The sequence below is a fragment of the Rissa tridactyla genome, chromosome 5, assembly GCF_028500815.1.
Source record: "Rissa tridactyla isolate bRisTri1 chromosome 5, bRisTri1.patW.cur.20221130, whole genome shotgun sequence".
In the NCBI taxonomy this organism is placed as follows: Eukaryota; Metazoa; Chordata; class Aves; order Charadriiformes; family Laridae; genus Rissa; species Rissa tridactyla.
Genome location: NC_071470.1, coordinates 5,580,751 through 5,600,424, shown reverse-complemented (window position 1 = coordinate 5,600,424; position 19,674 = coordinate 5,580,751). Strand labels below are relative to the sequence as shown.

General features: G+C 39.3%; 1 protein-coding gene across 4 annotated transcripts in view; it reads left to right on the top strand.

The window, feature by feature from the left end:
- Positions 1-74: 74 nt before the first annotated feature.
- The window catches only part of RWDD4 (RWD domain containing 4), a 37,379-nt gene continuing 17,779 nt past the window's right edge, over positions 75-19,674 (top strand). The window contains exons 1-12 of one of the 4 annotated variants that reach the window (XM_054202490.1): positions 75-228; positions 536-616; positions 3,579-3,688; positions 3,781-3,925; positions 4,673-4,787; positions 5,757-5,806; positions 11,772-11,861; positions 13,271-13,453; positions 14,232-14,381; positions 15,495-15,937; positions 16,512-16,673; positions 18,012-18,303. In XM_054202490.1, the coding sequence (XP_054058465.1) occupies positions 205-228; positions 536-616; positions 3,579-3,688; positions 3,781-3,925; positions 4,673-4,787; positions 5,757-5,806; positions 11,772-11,861; positions 13,271-13,294 (639 nt within the window). In that variant the 5' untranslated portion in view covers positions 75-204 and the 3' untranslated portion in view covers positions 13,295-13,453; positions 14,232-14,381; positions 15,495-15,937; positions 16,512-16,673; positions 18,012-18,303. The other 3 variants (XM_054202489.1, XM_054202488.1, XM_054202487.1) reach the window with 3 other exon arrangements.

The window sequence follows — 19,674 nt, the reverse complement described above, 5'->3', positions numbered from 1 at the left end:
ATAAAGAAGAAAGAGAGGGGAGACCAGCGGAGCCGGCCAATGGGAAGACAAGGAGGAGGTGACGACAGGAAGAGGGGACCAATAGCAGCGAGAGCCTGGGTGACCCGTGCTGCCCTCAGGGGAGGTGTGTCCGGCGGGACAGCGGCGGGGCCGCCCCGCCTCGCCCCGGCCACCCTGAGGGGAAGGGCGGGATCTCCGCGCGCCATGGCGGCCAACGAGGACCAGGAGGTGAGCGGGAGGGGAGCCGTGAGGGGGAGCCGGCTCGGGAGGCTGGGGAGGCGGTGCCGGTGAGGAGGCCGTGACGGGGAGACGGCCCGGGAGGCCGGGGAGGCGGTCCCGGCAGGGAGAGGGGACTCGGAGGGGAGTGGGCCCGGGTGGCGGGGAGCGGGAGGGAAGGAGGAGGTGGGGAGAAGCGGGGCGGGCCGTGCCGGGGCCGGGGGGAGGGCGGGAAACAGGGGATGCCCTTCACAGCTTCGCGGTTGGGTGTGATCTTGGTGTTGGTGTCGGTAACCCCCTTCTCTGCTCTCTGCCGCAGATGGAGCTGGAGGCGCTGCGCTCTATCTACGAAGGAGACCTGTGCTTCAGGGAGCTTAGCCCCGTTTCCTTCCAGTACAGGGTAAGGCAAGGTGAAGGTCTGCGGGTCGCTGCTGTGCAGGCTTCCCCTCGAAGTTCCTTTGCTGCCTTGTAGTTGGCATACCAGGGTTTTTATGAAACAAACGGGTATTTGATGCGTAGTAAAGGTGGTGTGGCTTAACCCCATCTGGCAGCTAGGACCATGCAGCCGCTCGCTCACTCGCCCCACATTGGGATAAGAGAGAGAATCAGAAGAGTAAAAGTGAGAAAAAAACCTCATGGGTTGATATAAAAACAGTTTAATAGGTAGAACAAAAGCTGCACATGCAAGCAAAGCAAAACGAGGAATTCATTCCCTGCTCCCTATGGGCAGGCAGGTGTTCAGCCATATTCAGGAAAGCCAGGCTTCATCACCCCTAACAGTTACCTGGGAAGACAAATGCCATCATGCCAGACGTTGCCCTGCTTCTTTCTTCTTCCCCCAGCTTTATACACTGAGCATGGCGTCCCATGACATGGAATATCCTTGTGGTCAGTTGGGGTCAGCTGTCCCAGCTGTGTCCCCTCCTGACTTCTTGTGCCCCCCCCCCCAGCCTGCTCCGGGTGGGGTGGGGTGAGGAGCCAGAAAAGGCCTTGAGAGCTTGGCAACAATTATAAACACCAGTGCCCTATCATACTATTCCCATCCCAAATCCAAAACACAGCACCACACCAGCTGCTAGGAGGAAAGTCAGCTCTATCCCAACTGAAACCATGCCAAAAGGCTAGATCCATAGGCCGTTGTTTTAGGATCTTTGGTACGATGATGCTTGATAGCACAAAGCATAATATTTATTATTGCTCAGCCAGGCATCCTACTTAACACATCTGTGTACTGCATAACTGGAACTGTCGAACTGGCTGAAGGAGCCAGCACAGTAATACTTAAACTAACTGGTCAGAAATGTCACTTATAGACACTTTTATATGTAAAACTCTGAGCCTCCCTTATTGCTCAGTTACAGGGTTCTAGTTTCTTGTCCAGAGGCAGTTGACATGTAGTAGTAGTAGTTTGAGCATGTGCGCCGATACAATCGTCTGCTCAGCAGAGACATACAGGGAGTGCTGAGCTTGAGATATGTGATTAGATTCTGGCATGAAATTCTTGCTTGCTTTCTCAGATTTAAAGACCTGAAAGTTGAAAACTTAGGCACCCATGAGACAGAAGGGAGACTTCTGACAATGCCATGTCCCTGTCGTGAGGAGGAGGCATCTAAAATAACCTTGTGACTTCTCAAGCAACTTCAGAATAGCATCAGTAATTGTAATGAGATAAGTCGATTTAATAAATAGCACTTGAATCCCATCCATGTAAGTGCAGCCTTCCTTCACTGATAGGACCATTATTAGTAAATTTAAATTCCTGAAAAGAGCAAATGTGACATGCATACAAGTCTACAGTGTATCATTCCACATTTTACTAGCTTTGGTTGGTGCTAATTTTTATTAGACAAAACAAAATTGTCAGGAGTTAGAACTCAATTTAAATATTGTAAAACTTAGTGTCAGGCAAAAGTAATCATGCATCTTTCCCATGAAGAAGAATTTGTATCACAAGAAGGCATAGTGCAAGTAAGTGCATGAGAAGGTCGAAAGAATTAGTATGCCATTTTTCTGAGCCTCATTTGTCTCGCACATGTCTTACATACAAAACACCTGTTTTGTTATCAGGTAAGGCTACCCAATTTGTAGGTTGCAGTGGCAAGGAGGAGCGTGGTCGCGCAGCTGTCTGTACGGATTTGCTCAGTGCATGGACAGTGATTTCCTGAGAGAAGAACTCTGTAAACCCTGCCACCAGTTCTCTTGGCAGCCATGGGAACTGGACTGCAACACTGTAGATGATGTCTTGATAAATGTTGCAGATTCCTGATTTATTTGTTTGTTATCTATTTCACCTCTAAAACAGGTGCTTCTGAATGTCAGTTAGTCATGAATGTTAGTTACAGCCACTGTAACTAAAAAAGCACCAACTTTTTTTCCTTTTCTTTCTTTCTTCATTTTTAATTTCAAAGTACAATAGCCTTACCTTGATTAGAGCTTTTTTTCTGGCTGTGTTTCATTCCGCATAATTTGATGATGTTGCATTTTGACTATTCTAAAATGAGGGAAATAAGGGACAATTTTCGTGTGGTTTTAGAATACAGATTCAACCAACTTTGCACTAGTCTTCCAAATCCCTTGTGTGAAACAGTTGTTTCTGTTTGTATAGCATGCCTTTAGTAGTAGCTGTACTAGTTTTAAATTTTTTTTAAAAGATGGTTTTTATTTAACATACTTGTAAGGATTGTATATGTAATTTGGGTTCACTAAATTGGTTTGATGTGCATGATTATTTATATTAAAGTGTGTCTTTTTTATGTTAGGTTTTTTTATCCAGTCTCATTCTGCTGACTTCTTAAATCATTTACTACTCATTGTTTCTTATATTGAAATAAAATATCTGTAGAGATGAGATGTAAATAAAATATCTGTAGAGATTAAATTCTTATCTATTATTTTTGCTATCTTAGGCCACTAGTTTATCATTGTCTTTATTTCAACCTGGGTTGTGGTTTGTTTTCATATTGCTCTGAGCTTGGATGCATGGGGGGAAAAAAGAAGGCTTCATCTTTTCTGGTTTTGCATATGGTTGTATAATATTTGTCTTGCAGATGTTACAAAGTAGCTTTTAAAACAAAGCAATTAAAAAAACCAAACAAAAAAAAACAAACATAAAGAGAGCTTTGAATGTTTCTGCTGCTTTTCCTAGGATAAAAACTGCAGGATAGAGGTTAGTGTTGATGTCATAAATTTAATGAATTTTATAGATAACAGCTTTGTTTTCTAACTGAGAACTTTATGAAAATAGTTGTTATCTTAAGGAATTTGAATAGTCTTAAAGACGTGAAAGACTTGCATATTGGCATTGTAATGCTTAATAAGTGACTGGAAACTGTTGATTTATAAAGTTTTTCTTTTCCCTTCAGATAGGTGAAAATGGCGATCCCAAAGCCTTTCTAATAGAAGTTTCTTGGCCAGAAACATATCCACAAACAGCACCAGTCATATCGATGGATGCTTTCTTCAACAACACAATGTAAGTATTTATGACGGCTTCACTCCCTAGCGTTGTTGACAAGCTTTTCTTCATCTGTCTAGATTATAGTTGAGTTTTATGGTTTCTTTTAGATCTGCAGCTATTAAACGAAGTATACTGGATAAGTTAATGGTAGAAGTTGAAGCAAATCTTGGAACTGCTATGACATACACGCTTTTTGAATATGCCAAAGATAATAAAGAGTTGTTCATGGAAAATCAGCCTGTTAACACTGTGGTAAGTAGATAAATTCAGATTTTAATCTCTTGCTTTTAAAACTGTGAAATATGGTTATTACAGCTCTAAATACTTCATAGCTCTGTCTTTAAGTTGTTAATCAGTGTATTGGATATAAACATGTTAGTGGCAAACAGTGACACACAGAGTATGGTGTCAGAATTGTTATATTTAATTGTTATTTTGCTGTTATACCGAAATGTTTGTGGGCTGCAGTTCTGTCCCACAGAGTAATATAAAAATGGAGACTTGGAGCAGAAAGAGAGCTGAAACAGATTAAAAGCGTCTGCTTGGGGGCAAATTACTGCAACCTTCCTGGGATGCAGCGGATTGCATAAGTGCACCTCCAGGGTCTTGAATGAGTCAGGCTAGGTCTATTTGTGGCTTCTGTGTTGTGTAAGGACATTATTGGCCGTTGTGGTGCTGCGGATTTGCTTTGAGAAAGGAGGAATGGTGTCCATGTTTGGGAAGCTTGAATCCCTTCAGACTAAATTGCACTCCATGACTGAATTTAAAAAGTGTTAGAGGAGCCCATTGCAATTCTGAAAGGGAGTAATTCCAGTCCCCAACACATGTTTTTTAAAACTACAGTCATGATTATATGTTGATTAAAAGCTGCAGACTTCTGACAGCATTGCTTCTTTCTGACAGTCAAGATATGTCAGTATTTCAGGCTCAGTAATCACACACAGAGGTATCTGTGGAGCTAATATTCAAAATATTAACAACCATTTTTATCCTTCTCAGACTTCAGTAAGCAATAGTATTGCGATCGGAACTCCTGATGTACCAACAAGTAAGAAAAAAGATAAAAAGGAGCAGTTATCCAAAACCCAGAAACGAAAACTAGCCGATAAAACAGGTTTGTTCACGATAATATTGTTTTGTTTGAGCAGTATGAAAATCCAAATTTTATAGCAGTGACATCTTGCTAGCGTCGGAATCAGTAGTCATAAGATTAACTACTGTAAGTCTGTGGTCTCTGTTTTCCTTCTTTTTTATGAATTATTCTTGCCTGAGATGTTAGTTCTGGTCAAAACAACTTTCTATAGAGTAGGGATTTCAAGATGTCGTTGGTTTTGTTTTATTTTTTTATTTCAATTTGTGACAAAAGTGAAATCTTCAAAAATGCTTGCGGGAGGAGAGCATTTGTGACTTCTAAAAATTCACTTTCAACAAAAGACATGCTTTGTTGATGGGCCCTTGTAAATCATTCACATTATTAAAAATGTAATTTCTACATCAAACTATTTGTTTTGGAACCCAAAATAAAACATTTAATTTAGTTTGTATCCTCAAAAAGGAGGTGCTTCTGCAGATGCTTTATGTTTTCAATCAAGTGGTAGGTTTTTTGATTGAAAAGTGTTGAATATTTCAACTAATCCTGCTGATGACTTCTGTGTGTTCAACCTCAATTTTTAATAATGATCTGGATAATACTATCCTATTGCAGCAATAAGTTGTACCCTGTGATAGCAATTTCTGCATATAACTTACCTAATCTAATATATAATTGGCAGATTAAATGTTGACCATATAAAGGACAAGCTGTGTAAAATTTTGTTCTTTGACAGAATGCATCATTTCTGGTCAGCCCAGGTCGTGTTGGAGTTGCCTTCTAAATTAAATGTCAGATGGACTGAAGTGTTTTTATTTAAACAGAATTACTCTGAAGATGTATTTAAGACATTAATATCTATTTTTGTCCTCATGACTTTGTAGTGGAGAAATAAAGGGTTTGGGATCTTTAGAATTTTGTGTGTTGATTTTAAAGAAAGATAACGACTCCCCTTGGCTTGTGTGTTGAAAATAAAACCTTCTTATTCTGCAGATAACAAAGGGGAGCTTCCGCGAGGATGGAACTGGGTGGATGTAATTAAGGTAACATAACTGTATTATATGTGCTATTATGAAAATACTACATATATATATTAAAAATAATTTGTACTTCTATCTGAAGAAAACTAATCCAATTTTTTTTCTTGCTTTTCTTCCTAACTTTGTTTGGATTTTACTGTGGTGTCTTATTCATTTCTATGTGCGTCCAGCATGTAAGTATTTTCAAGTTATCTTTTTTAACTTTAAAAAGATTTGCAAGAAATAGCAAGAACAGTTGCTCATTTTGGATTCTAATTTACATATTTCTCAAGGGCTCTAAAATGCTTAGTCCTTCTGAATATTAGAGTCAGAAGGGCTTTGAGTCCTCTTAGAGCTTTGTTGCGTTAGTATTTCTTTTTTATTTATTGAGCAATTAAATTTTAATTTTATGCTGAGAGAGCTTTGCTAGCTTTGCTGCAAATATTCTGTCTTCATATGGCAACAAGATGTAAAATCGAGTTAGTGGTGCTGCCAGGTTCTGGAGGGCAATGGATAAGTCAGCAGAAAAAGGGAGCCGTTCCAAGTGGGAGCACCTTGCTGTCTCCTACAAGCCTGAGCATTCTCTGCCACAGCTCCTCCAGTGAATAATTCTTTTCTACTTGCTGCCTCAGCATTGATTTCTTCCACCCTCTTGTCTTTGCTGATTCAGTGGAAATCAGTATAGCTGCTTGACAATTTTGAAAGCAAATGATTTTATTTTGTGCAACTGTAAGTAGTTCTCGGTGTAAGACCTAACACCAGTTCCAGTTGTTAAATATGAGGAAGTAAATGATGATGGTGGTTTGAGGCAGATTCTTCTGAGTTAAAAGTGGCTATTTGTAGTGGATGTCTTGGATTCCAGATAGATTTCACAATAGATGCACTACATTTAGTAATTATAAACTTAGCTTTTAAAAAGAGAGAAAGAGTAAGCTAGTGTTTGTTTTTGTATTGTGTAAATCTCTATATGGGAATTCTCTCAGAGGTGCGTGGAGGTACTTTTCTCATTACTTCATCTTTTTTATCGTGGTGGTGGAGTCTTCAAATTAAATAGAAACAGTACCCTGATGTTTTTCTTGGGTTTTGTGTTGGGTTTTTTTTGTTTGTTTGTTTTGTTTTGAATCAACTTTCACATTCAGGAAATAAGCTTATTTAGCGTTTAAGCTTAAGAAATAATTTTTGATGCTTTTCAGTCTCTTCAGTAGCACAATCAGTCTGTATTATTAATTAAATATACATGCGTTCTGTGTAAGATGGAGATAATGTTGTTCTTGTTTCCTAATAAATGGAATGTCAGTCTAAACTTTGAATACTTTCTTTTTGTGTCTCTTTTATAGTTAAGCAAAACTGGTTCTAAAGATGATGAATAAAGGACTTTGGTACAAGGAAACTCCACCTTTTAATACAGTGCAATTTTGGGTCACCATCTTTCTTTTAATAACTTTCGTATTTGTTGAAGTAAACATTTTATATAGCTCAATTTCCTAACTCGCCAACCTAGTCACACAAGTTTATCTAGAGACTATGTGGTCATCTTTGGAAAAACAAACAAACAAACTTGCCTTAAATGAAGGTTAGAATGTGACAAAGGATATAGAGAGCCAATGTGGTGCAGTGAATAGTGCTATATGCAGTGTTTATTAATTTATATTTTACTCTGTAGTAAAATCCTGTTATAGTGAACCCGATGATACTGTAAAACATTTCCTGATGTTCTTAGTCCAATTGAAGAAAAAAAGCACTATAACAGTGATTGGTCACTTGACAGCATAATTCATCAAAATAAATTATTCCATGGAAACAAGACCTTTGTCATTTGTTTATCTAATATGAATGTAGAAGGAGAACATAAAAATTGTTACATTGCGATACAGACTAGACTCTGTGGTCCCGTTTTCACTAGTTACTGGCTGAAATAGTAAATGCCAGCAAAAGCAAGGCCAAACACTCTAGTCTGCTCAAAAATGAGTGGTTACAGCAGGAGTGCGTCTTCTTTATTCTCTGCGGTATCCATCTGTTAGGCTTTCTCCAGTCTGCATCTTTACAGAAGGTCGAATGTCTGTGGGCAGAGAAAAGTGCTTTCTTGCATGTGTCTCGGTGAGTGCTGAGATTCTGTAGCTCTTTCATTGGAGAAGTGGGCATTCCTTGGAGGGGTTTGCTGACTGAGTGGTGGAACAGTGGGAAGAAGTCGGCATACTGCCAAAGGTGTTGAGAGAACTTTTTTTTTTTCCCCTAATTTGCTCTTTTGTATCAGAAAGAGAAGTCATCTCTACTATATGAACAGTTACTGAATACAAGATGCCTTAATGTCCATTATAATTTTTGTTTGTTTTGAGATGAACTTTAATAAATGCCTATTTATCTGCTGTGGTATGTCTTTATTTTTATTTTTTTTTAAGTTGTGTGTTGCCTACTGCACTTCTAAGTGCAAAGAATTTGCAAAGGATTTTCTATTACAAAGAAAGCATTCTTAAAAATGGGTGGAAGAATTATATCTTCCCTCTTTCGGTGTACGTTTACGTGTTCTTCGGGGTAGCTGTGTTTATCATTAATATGAGGGTCAGTCAAGCTGCTGAGAGTCATAGGAGAATATCCATTATGTTCATTACGTGCAGCAAGTCCAGCATCTCTTTGAAAGAGTGCACGCACTGGGTGCGGTGTTTGGCGAGAGGGACGTTGGATGGTATCTCAGTGGTGCTGAGATAAGAACTTCTGTAGTCAGTACAGGGTAGTTTATGTGGCTGTCATGTAAGGACTTCAGTTGGTGGAGTGGAAGGGTTTATGCTACTACCTATGTCAAGAGAGCTTGTATACAGCATGTTAGTACAGTTCTTAAATTCTCTAAATATATTGCAAAATTACTGCTCGTCTTCCTATATGAAGGAAAAAAGGTTACACAAAATGCGACTGCAAGTGAAAGAAAAAAATATTTGAATTTGTTCTGTGCTTTTCACTCTTCTGAAGAGACTGAGGAGATCTGAAAGAAACGCGGTCTGTACTGCTGTCATCCAACAAGAAGCTGCAGTTTTTACTGAAACACTCGAGTTACAATCGGTAAATATATGTGCTTCTTCAATAAGGAAAATACTATTAATTCTTACAGAATTCTTTATTTCCAAAAGTCAGGATTTCTTTTTGAACTCAGCTTGTGTTTAGTAAAAGCTAGTAAAATACACAAGGTAGGACTTCTTCCAAACGATACAGTCTTGCCTTTGACGTAAACTGGAGGCTCCTGGCTGCAAGAGTGTCTGGCGGGGAGTGACACTGCGGGGAGAGGTTGCTCTGGTGGTACACAGTGAGCCTGTAGCAGGGAAGGGCATTTGTTTAGCTTCAGGCTCTGCCAGCATCAGGATGGGCAGGGCTTTTTCTATTCACAAGCTCTCCAAGGGGAGTTCAACTTGTCTTTGCTAGTACCCCTGGTGTATAAACCAAGTTGCCATGACAATTTATCTGAATAGATTAGTTAGGGAGGGGAAAGGACAAATAAGAACTTGCTTTTGTAGTGTTGCTGTGTGTAACAGCAAACTTGTTAACCTTGTGAAATGCCTAATTTTTCAGCTCCTAATCTGCCTATAAATCACACACTGTTATGAAGATATCTGAGGAATCTCCTCTGGTTCTGTTAGCAAACGTGTTTGTTTGGAAGTCTACTTTCAAGGGAAATATTCTGCATTGGGAACTTTTGTATCGGTTCTTTGCTTTGAAAGGTAATTGGTGTTGTTAAACGATTTTCTCATATGAAATAATGTCTGGAACACGGTCATTTCAAGAATCTAGGTACTTACGGGGAGGCCTTGGCTCTGACAACTGCAGGGAAGGAAAATGTAATGATTCTTATCAAGAAGGGCACAACTGTAAACAGATCATGACTGCTGAGGGAATTCTAAACACTTGAAAAATACACCACCATCAACCCTTTTTTTAAGTAAAAAAAAACATTGGCAGTGGAAAAATGGTGGTTTATGCTTTATTTCGGTAGGGCGAGAACCTCTGGATTGTAGGGCTACACTATTTATTTCTATTCTATTTATTCATCTATTTATTTCTATTCATGGGTTTTGCAGTGGAGCTTTGGTTAGCCTGAGAAGACAAGTGTCAATACCAGTAACAGTAAAGTAAAAGTAGCAAATGTCTAAAATACAGGATCATTAAAAAGGGATTTGTCAGTTTACAAAATTTCCCATACTGCTTGGATACTGATTGCCTTACTGAAGCACTAGTTGAAAGGGCTTTTTAAAAAAAATACTTTTTATCTATAGTGTTGTTGCAGTAACCACTCATCTAATCAAGCATAGCTTACATTTTTCCTGTTTTCAAATTTGTCTCAGAGAATCTTTCCTTGGGGCAAATTTGGTGCAGAAAATTGAGGTGGCGATGCCAACGCTTAAATGAAGTTTAGTTTTTTGAACTGAAATTTAACATAAAACATTTTTTTTCTCTGTCAGTCCTTACGTTGCCCTGGAGCACATCACTAGGCAGTGCGCTTTCCAGCCTCAGCTCACAGGAGCTATCAGCATAGGACATGTGCAGCTTTTGCTATAAAGTGATTTGGTACCTCTGAAACACAGTGACCTCTTCTCAAAAACTTGTCCAGCTCTTTCTCTTGTTGGTGCAGGTATTTGAAGAATACAGGAAAAAAAAAATATGGCAGGAGCACAAGAACTGTCACTATCGCATTGGTATTTTATACTTTATTTTGGATGAAACTTCAGACAAGTCTTTAGTTATATTTGCATGATGTTAACTCCAAGGTCATTCAGTGCTGTTAGTACCAAGACCGAAGATGTTCGGTTGCAGTGTCATCTATCGAAGCCCAGGGGATAATGCAGCCTGTCTTTAAGTATGTTGGGCATAGGGGTGACGGCTGTGCACTGAAATCAAGGCTGCTCATCTCTGCAGTACCACTGCAGCTGGTTTTATACAATCATAGAATCATTTTGGTTGGAAGAGACCTTTAAGATCATCGAGTCCAACCGTTAACCTAGCACTGCCAAGTCCACCACTAACCCATGTCCCTCAGCACCGCATCTACTCATCTTTTAAACACCTCCAGGGATGGTGACTCCACCACTGCCCTGGGCAGCCTGTTCTGATGCTTGGCAACCCTTTCGGTGAAGAAATTTTTCCTAATATCCAATCTAAACCTCCCCTGGTTGTACGTGGGGTGGATAGATCAAGTGTGCCCAACCGATGAGTGATTAGATTTTGGTGAGAAAAAGAGCAGTAGGAGAAAAGCCAGCGTTTCTTCATACAGGACCTTTGGCAGAAGTGCAAACGTAGGGAGGCTGTACTCCTTTCATCTGAGGCAATACAAGCGGGTTTGCGTTACGCTGTGAACTTCATGCTGTGAAATCATTGAACTGGTCTTAACCAGAGATAGTTCCCCTTTGGAAATTGTTTCCTTCAGCTATGTTTTGTGGCTTATAGTACGGCACCCTGAGCACTTGTAGTTAGCAGCAGAATGAAGGGGGGAGGAAATGTTCATTCAACAGAGAAAATACCAGAAGTGTGAGAATTCTGGGTGGATTGGAGGAGGCGGTGGAGCGGAAAAAATATCCTCATATGCAAGACTAGAAAATCATAGGGGATAAACCTTCATTGCTGCAGGACAGCACAACAAAATGAAAGCTGAGCTTACAGCTGCAGAGCTATAAATTCTGGCATGAGGTTGGCTTATGGTAAAAGACAAGAGGATTGTAGGTTTTCTTCCTGTCTCTGTCACCTCTTGTTTCACCAACATGGATTTGGCTTCATCGTTCATCAACAGAATGGGGCTGCTCCAGTGTTGTGAGAAGAATTTCTTTTTGTCTGACTGTTGTGCTTCCTGTTACTATTTCTGAACCCATGGAAGCAACCTCTGAAAGGCTGGTATACTCTCAGAAATAAATTAAGACAAAACATCTTGACTAGGCACTGGAAAATCACGTCAGAATATTTGATGTGGGTGAAAGAAAGAATTAACCGTTTCTCTTCTCTCTCCTTCATTCAGAGCAAAGTGAGGAGTGACTCCAAATGGCTGAATTACACAAGACATATGAGAATTTATATCCAGACACTGGTGTCCTGCGTCAGACCGAAAGTTTGTCCATCTAGTTTAAAGTTTTACATAGCTATCCCTTGCTACGGTGTCTGAGCTTTCATGCTTGGGGTCCCTACAGTAGTATGTGTTTTAAGTATTCATGTTTGCAGAAACTTGAAAACTCTTACTGTGATCACCTGCTGCGAGTTGCTTGTGTTGTGAGATGGGGTAAGGTCGCAGCAATGAGGGAGAAAGCCAATCTATAACCGCATGGTCTGAGTGGAGAGGAGCGGGGTGGTGTGGCTGTCTCTGAGGGCACAATTTCTTCTGCAGTATCTTTATTACAGGTAACGATCAGTGGAAAGGAAAAGTCAGACTAGGATGAGTTTGGAAGATACCATTCCAGAAAATATAATCTTTTCCTTCTCAAACAATTACAGTGTCACTGAGAGGTGATAAACATAAATATAGTCTCGTGTGGAGTCACTCTTTAGAGCAGGATCTTCCTTTAAATCAAGTAAGTGTCTCTATCAGTAATGCACTTCATGATTTCCTGCAGGAAAAACAAACATAAAAAAAGCTTTACTATCTAAAGAGCTGCCGTCTCCACTGTAGGGAACCATTTGATCTCTACTTATAGGGAAAACTCTGGTTCAATTGACCTTGAAGAGACAAATTATATAGTAGTACAGGGAAAATGTAGAAGCCCATTGATAAAAAGTGCATAGCCTCTATAGATGGGTAATAAATTCGCACAGCATTATTCAGTTTTATATTTTTCTCTGAAGATCAGCACTAAAATATTACCAGGTTTTAGTTAACTGGCATACAGCATGATTATGATTTTTTTTTTCTCCTCATGCCATATGTCTTTAGATGATAAAAGTACAGGATGTAGTATAGAAATTTATTTCCTAGATTAAAATAGTGCTAAAGTTACAAATCCACTCAAAGCAAAGAAATCAGTCTTACTCAGAAGTAAGGATGTGCCAAAATTAAAGCTGCCTACGTGATGTTTATATGAAAAAGTGCATAGGAAGATTTTCATTCTTTGACTACATGATTTTTGGGTTCTGTTTTGGGGGTTCCCCCCCACCCCCGATAGTGTCCAAGCAGATGCTTAGTGCTTTGCTTCCTAGTGTCCCTGTTAGTAGGAAAGCAGTACAAAACCCTGAGTTTTTAATATGCTCCTAAATCTGAAAAGGGAAGAAAGCTTTCACTTTGCAGAAGTACGTACAGTAACAGAACTGTCCCTGGAACAAAGTGGACATTTGAAACAGGATGAGCAGGTATAGAGGCACATTTGCTTTAATAAAACTGACTGGATCTGAGTGGCTTTAGTGCCTGTTTCAGAGTCTCTCTCCATGCAGGGGATCTGTGATATATAAATGCTTATGGATAATTTTAGGTTGACTATATAGCTACAGTCTATGTGATTAAGCATTGCTGTCAATAAATTTGTGTTACAGAAGTCAGTGCGGATTCCAATGTAGCGTTAATGAGCTCTAGTTCCATCCCTTTTCATTTGATGGAAGGAGAGGAGGTACACTGCTTACTTTTCTGGGATGAAAGAAATCCACGTGTATGCTGTCAACGAAGGCTACCTGGGCCTGGTCAGCAGGCATTACAGTCAGTCTGGAAGAGTTAAAAAGGTGAAGTTCTACAAGATAATTGTAGCAGCTTATATGAATGTGGATCCACTATTATTTGTCTATTCCTTTCTTTGTCAGCTTGCTTATTGTGATGTTTAAAATGCTCTGAGTGCAAGCAGAGGTATTAGCTTATTAGCTAGAGTGTGTACGTGTCAAGTAACTGTTGAGTCAGATGAGTTCAAGATCAGTTACCTTTTCTTTCCTAATTTCATGGCAAGATGAGATTTGTCCAACTCTTTCCACGGTGCGTACCTACAGATAATATCCCTCCCCTGTTTTTTTTTCCCAGCATGGGCAAAAAATGGTGCTCGGCATCACTGCATGTTTCCTTCATAGCTTTTTCTATGGAAAGGTATATTGAGCAGAGGAGGAAGAAAAAATTTAATGTAAAGTACTGACTGGTACTGATGCCTCACACCTGGAACTAATTAGGATAATCTGCATCACATTGCGTATAATATAAGCGCAAGCTACAATATGTCTCTCTCCTGGTTTAAAGGTGTATACTTGAGGCCTCTACCATAACTTCTGACTGGTAAAGATTTGGCAGAATCTCTCTCTGATCATCACAGTAATCTTTGTTTCACAAACACGTCCCTACTCTTAGATGCCCTATCAATGAACTCAAAGGAAGCTGAGGTGGTCAGGGTCTTGCAGAATCAGGAAATGGGAAGAAACGTATTCTATGAGGAGACACTCTATGGGGAGACATTCTATGAGGAGATTTCTAAATATGAAAAATCAGTGTTTGACTAAACTCCTTTGGATATCTGTCCAGGCAGAGAAGATGACAGAAGTGTGGAAGAGGTGAAAGAAGGAGGGAGGAACAGCTTGAGGTTTGAAGCCTTAGGAACGTGGTTGGTTACTCTTCTAAAAAATACAGTTGGTAAACATACGTTGTTTCTCCACATGCTGAAACATCTCTAAGGTATTTTAAAAGACGATAAAACATTTTTGAAGGTGTTGAAGGTTTTGAAGGTGTTTTGAAGGTAACAATAAACCATTGAGGGGAGGAAAGCATGTCATCAGAAGGAAGTTAAACACAGGGATAAATCTGGAAATTTTGATTTGAAGCTGTGAGATTTGAGTATACCAGGCAAATGGAATTTCCATTAGGTGAAGAGATGGAGACAACTCCACAACCTAGCTTCATCTTTCCTGCCAGATTCTGAGTAGTTTAATATTTTGAGCGTTGCAAGCTCTGAATTTTATCTGCTGGAAGGAAGGGTAGTGCGCAAAATTTGGATTTAGATGTACATATTGCACATAAAAATTTGGCTCATCCGTATTTAAATTTCCAGGTAAAACGTGTGTCTTGTGAGAGCAGAATGGTTCAAATGTGATTTGCCAGGCTTGGTTTGTGCATATATGCACAATCTTGGTAAGGTGCATCATTACCTCATTTCACCCAAGTTACGAATGTACAAAGTATAACCCCTGTAAGAACATCTGTCTTAGTTGAGAAATATTTACCGTCTGACTCATTCAAAGCTTTTGTTGCCATCAGCTGCAGCAAAACAATCAAAAGTGCAATGATTTCTTTATTACAACAACCTGATCTCATTATGCTTATTTGTACTAGAATCAGAGGCAGAAAAATGCATTAATGGAAGAATCCTATCCTCAATTATACAATTACTGTAAAGAAAGAGTTGTAATTTCAGCTGCTGGGCCTGAGGTGGGGGCTTCCAGGTGGTGTCAGAAGTGGTCACCACAATGTTTTACTACATCTGGAAATTTTGAAGACGTGTTGAGAGATGAAATCTCAAACATTTGTTGTAAGGTTTTGGGGATCTTTTAATCTAATTTTGGAATTCAATTGAATTTATATTTTTAGCGTACAGTAAAGTGTATTACTGGTTTTATTATATAAAGAAAGGGCATATTGTAGACGTAGAATGCGAAAGAAGAAGGGAGAGCGAAGAAAATTCTTGATTGATACGCACTATAAGAAACCTGTTGGGTTGGCCTTTGTGCTGTGTGTAAATTAGGGTTGTATTTGTCTCCTTTGTGCATATATTCCTTTCTTCATTGCTTTCAGGTTTTTGTTGGGTGAAAGCCTGATGATCCCGTCATCCCAGGAATATTATGAAAGAAAAACTTAGAATTAATTAAAGGTATAATCGGAAGAATGAAACTAACTGAATTAATGCGAAAGCAGAAAATGTGAAGTGTTGCATCTCGTGGGGAATCAAAAGAGACAGTTCTGAGTGAAAAAGCAGTGCAGACGGATGATCATCAGGCAGGCGTTACTCAACGCTTTTGGGGAACTGGCAAGTCATCAAAAGAAAATATAACTGGCATTCACTCTAACAGAGAATCGGAGTCAAACGTTTCAGATGGGGAGGATCTGTTTAATGTGTCATCTTCACTCCTCAAGCATAAACCTGCCGTTGAGTGTGACAAAGAACTGCAGCTTATTAACCAGTGGTACAGACAGCATCAAAATTTTGTTTCAGGTATTTACGAACCGCAGCCTACCAGGTTAGTGCCAAGTTCCTTCTGTTCAGAAGTTGTTTGGTGAAGGAATAAACGTGGTTTCCTTTTCAAGCCATTAAGGAGATTAATTTATTCTTCATTAATCTGAAAGGGGTTCGCGTCTTTAGTCACTGCAAGTTTTATTGCTAAGCGCTTGCGTGAAAGAAATACTAAGTCTGAAGAATTTCCTTCAACATACTGTCTCACAAATGAATAGTATCTTTATTTAAATGAGCAGCAGTGCTTTTCTCATTATAGTACGAAGTGCAGCATAAGAAGGTATTGTCTGAAGGAAAACTTCCCCTGAATCTTTATTAATGATGCTGATTACACTGTCATCAAATAGGCATATGAGATTTTAGCCCCCTCTTAGTAACTTAGGCCCAGTTGAGATATATACTTATTAAAACAGAGGTAAGAAGACTCAAACCCATATCTGTCCATCTGCCAAACTGTGCAACAATTTGGCAGGCAGAGCTGCACCTATCTGAAGTCACAGTGTTCTTTAATCACGTCTTATGATTAGAGCAGATAATTTTCCAGTATGTTCTCACGGCTTGTCTTTTTCTCATCTTCATAGCACATTTTACCTGGATATTTTCAGCGGTGATCCTGCACACAGGCAGCAAGCTAAGTGCAAATGGTTGAGGTCTTTCCAGAAACTACACCAGATATTTCAAGAGTATGCTCCAGCCTCCACTTGCTCTCAGGGAGGAAGCATCCACTGAGCTGCTTGAGACAGGTGAGACTAGAAACCCAAAATGAAGAGAAGGGCACTAAGATGGAATGCTCAGCAATACGTTATTTCCTAAAAGAAGGAGAAAAGTTAGTTTCAGTAATAGATTAAGTTAAATGAGTTAGAGACATTCCCCGGTTTTGGCACTCCTCAGAATCTTGTGGTAGGACAAGCAACAGTTAAGTGAGTGTGTTACTGCTGTAATAAATATGTACAACAGAGAGAATTTCAAAAACATTACTTCTTAATAACCCTAAATGCCTTTTTCTGGTCTACATGCTGTTTAGTCCACTTAAATATACGTAACTCCTCCTACAATCTGCAGGCAACTCTTTAGGCTCCACTAGAGGAGCAAAAAGCCTGGAGTTTGGCCAAACAAAATAAAATTCATGCTGTGAAATTCTGTTTAACTGCAGAGAATAAAATGACTGCTGCAGAATAAGCTTAATAATGCAAGGATAATTTAACAGCAAAACCATGCATTTCATGAGGTTTTTTTTACAAATAGATCTTTTCTGGTTTTCATATGAAGAACAAAGGAAAAGCAAATGTTTTCTCTGAGGTTGAAAATGGTTGTGCATCACAGTTAAGAAAGTCATTTAGTGCTTGTTTCTGCCACCCTTTCTACAGTATGGTTCTCATAGTGCTCAGATGAGCAGTTAAATTATTTAGAGGGATTATAAAGCTGTTAGCCTTCAATCCAGTAAAGAAAGTTGCTCCTTGTGGGGTATCTTTGGGGTTATGTATGTATTTGAAGACTATCCCTGGTGGTTGCTGGTTAGTGTGGGTTATATCAATTTAGTTCTTAATCAGTCCTCCTGGCAATTTCCCCATTAATCGTAGTGGTTTGTTGATGTTCTCATCCTGCTCTCCACTTTGTTGATATCCTTCCCTAGTGTTTTATAAGTAAATCAGGTTCTTATGCCAGAGCCACACTTGGTCTCAGATTATTAATGCCCCGTTCCATAAAAAGAACAAATCTTTGAATTTAGCACCTAGAATGACACAGGTCTTTTCTTGTGTCCGTAATCATGTGATGTACACATGTACACTCTCTTACAATTCCACTCTTTCACAGCATTATTGTCTTGTAACTTTTCTCCATCACTTAACATGTTTTCCATTATGTTACCCTGACCCAGACCAATTAATTAAATTCCAATCAATAATTTGTTTTGTCAGAATTTGCTAGAAGTTTCATATGTTTATAGAAGGGTCTGTGTTGCTGCAAGCGTACGAAGGTCTTTATTGCCATCCTCGTGCATGCATAATCTTTTCTTAAATTATTTTGATGGTAACTTTTAAAAAATGGAGTTAAGAATTAGAACATTTTTCTCTCTCAAGTCTTGCAGCAAGAGGTTGATCAAGGATTTAAGATTCAGGGCTCTCCAGAAGATCACTGTTACTGCTTCAAGAGGAAGACCTGTGACTTAGAATACAACCTGTCAAGCAAGAGGCTTCAGAATGTTTTGACGTCCACCTTGTGAAAACAGAGGTTAATGAAAGGAAGTACAAAGCACATCAGAACATCATAGAAAGCATCCATGCACAACTATGCCCACCATCACTTTCCTTTGCTCACCTCCGCCCCGGATCCTGGAGATTTCTTTTCATCATGTTCTAGAGCTTTAAACAGGTAAAAATTGAAGATCACAGTATTTTTTTTGTCTTGTCTTGAGTGTAACTGTAATTTTAAAGTTGCATCCTAAACCAGCAGTAATTTTATACTCCTAGGTCAGGTGCCTTCTCTCTTCTTTAAACACCTTCTCCAAGTTCCCTTCTTTCAGCTTGGTTTTCCCACTTAGGTGTTTACTCTGTAGTGCTTTATCGCTCTCCACTAATCGGCTGCAATCTTCTAAGAGTTCCTGAAGAATGGTCTTCAGTTTGCTTTGCCTGTTACCTTAATTCTCAGTATTCAGGAAAAGCTATACAGAGGAGCGTCCACATCAGTAACTCCTTAGAGAGGCATGCTGAGTTAGAGTGATGGAGAAGGCTGACACGTCGTTCTTAATTCACCCTGCGTACCCAGCTTCATCAGCAATCCCGTCAGACATGCTGAGCTTGGCATGGAATTAAGGCAACGTGAATCAAGAACCAAAATCTTATCAGCAGTTGTTCATTTATGTTTAATTAAAGTCTTTATCTGATCATTTATTGCTATTAATTCTTTGAGTTAGTAATAAACTCAGCTGTGTCTCGCAAATCTAAAGAAGCCAAGGAAAGTATTAGATATGGCCTAGAATAACTCTTTTTCTCTTAACTGTAAAATGAGATCTAAGTGGACTCATTCAGGATCGGGTTTTTGGGGATGCTTTTCTATTATATGAACTCACAGACAGAATACGGTATTAATCTGTTGAGAAAAGGTGTAACACAAGATACAACATATTTATTTTTGGCTTCACTTTATCTTAATTCTTCCTTTCAGTCCTCATCTTAGATCATCTCTCTTGTCTGTGGATATGTGCTCTGGGCTTTACAAGTCTCTAAAACAAAAAGTACATTATTGAGTACAAACCTGCCCTGTGTTTTCTTCTGACCCAGCCCCCTTTTTCTCCTCTTTTGCATCTCAGTGAAAAGTGTTTGGCCATTGCTTGTCTTATCCTTCAGCATACTCAAAGCATGCATGAAAGGATGTTATTTTATTTTCTTGTTGCAAACCTAAAATTGCCAGGTAGAAATAATAGTGCACAAGCTATCGTCTAGGACTGTTAGAAGTTAATTTAGTACGACTCGCGCAGAAAGACGTGTTTATCAGTGTACCAGATATAACGCAGACATTACTTCCTTGTAGCAAAAGTTATCACTGGTTGCCTTCCAACATGTTTTGATTCAACTAGTTTCCATGCTTGATGGGGTTTATTCTCTCTATTTAGTTTCATCACACCAATATCTATAAGAAAAATGTAAGCTAGGGCAAAAATGGAATTGAACCCATCTCAAATGAAAACTTTAGGCCTCAAAGCATCAGTCAAGAACAGAAATCCAAGAGAATGTTCTCGTCAAA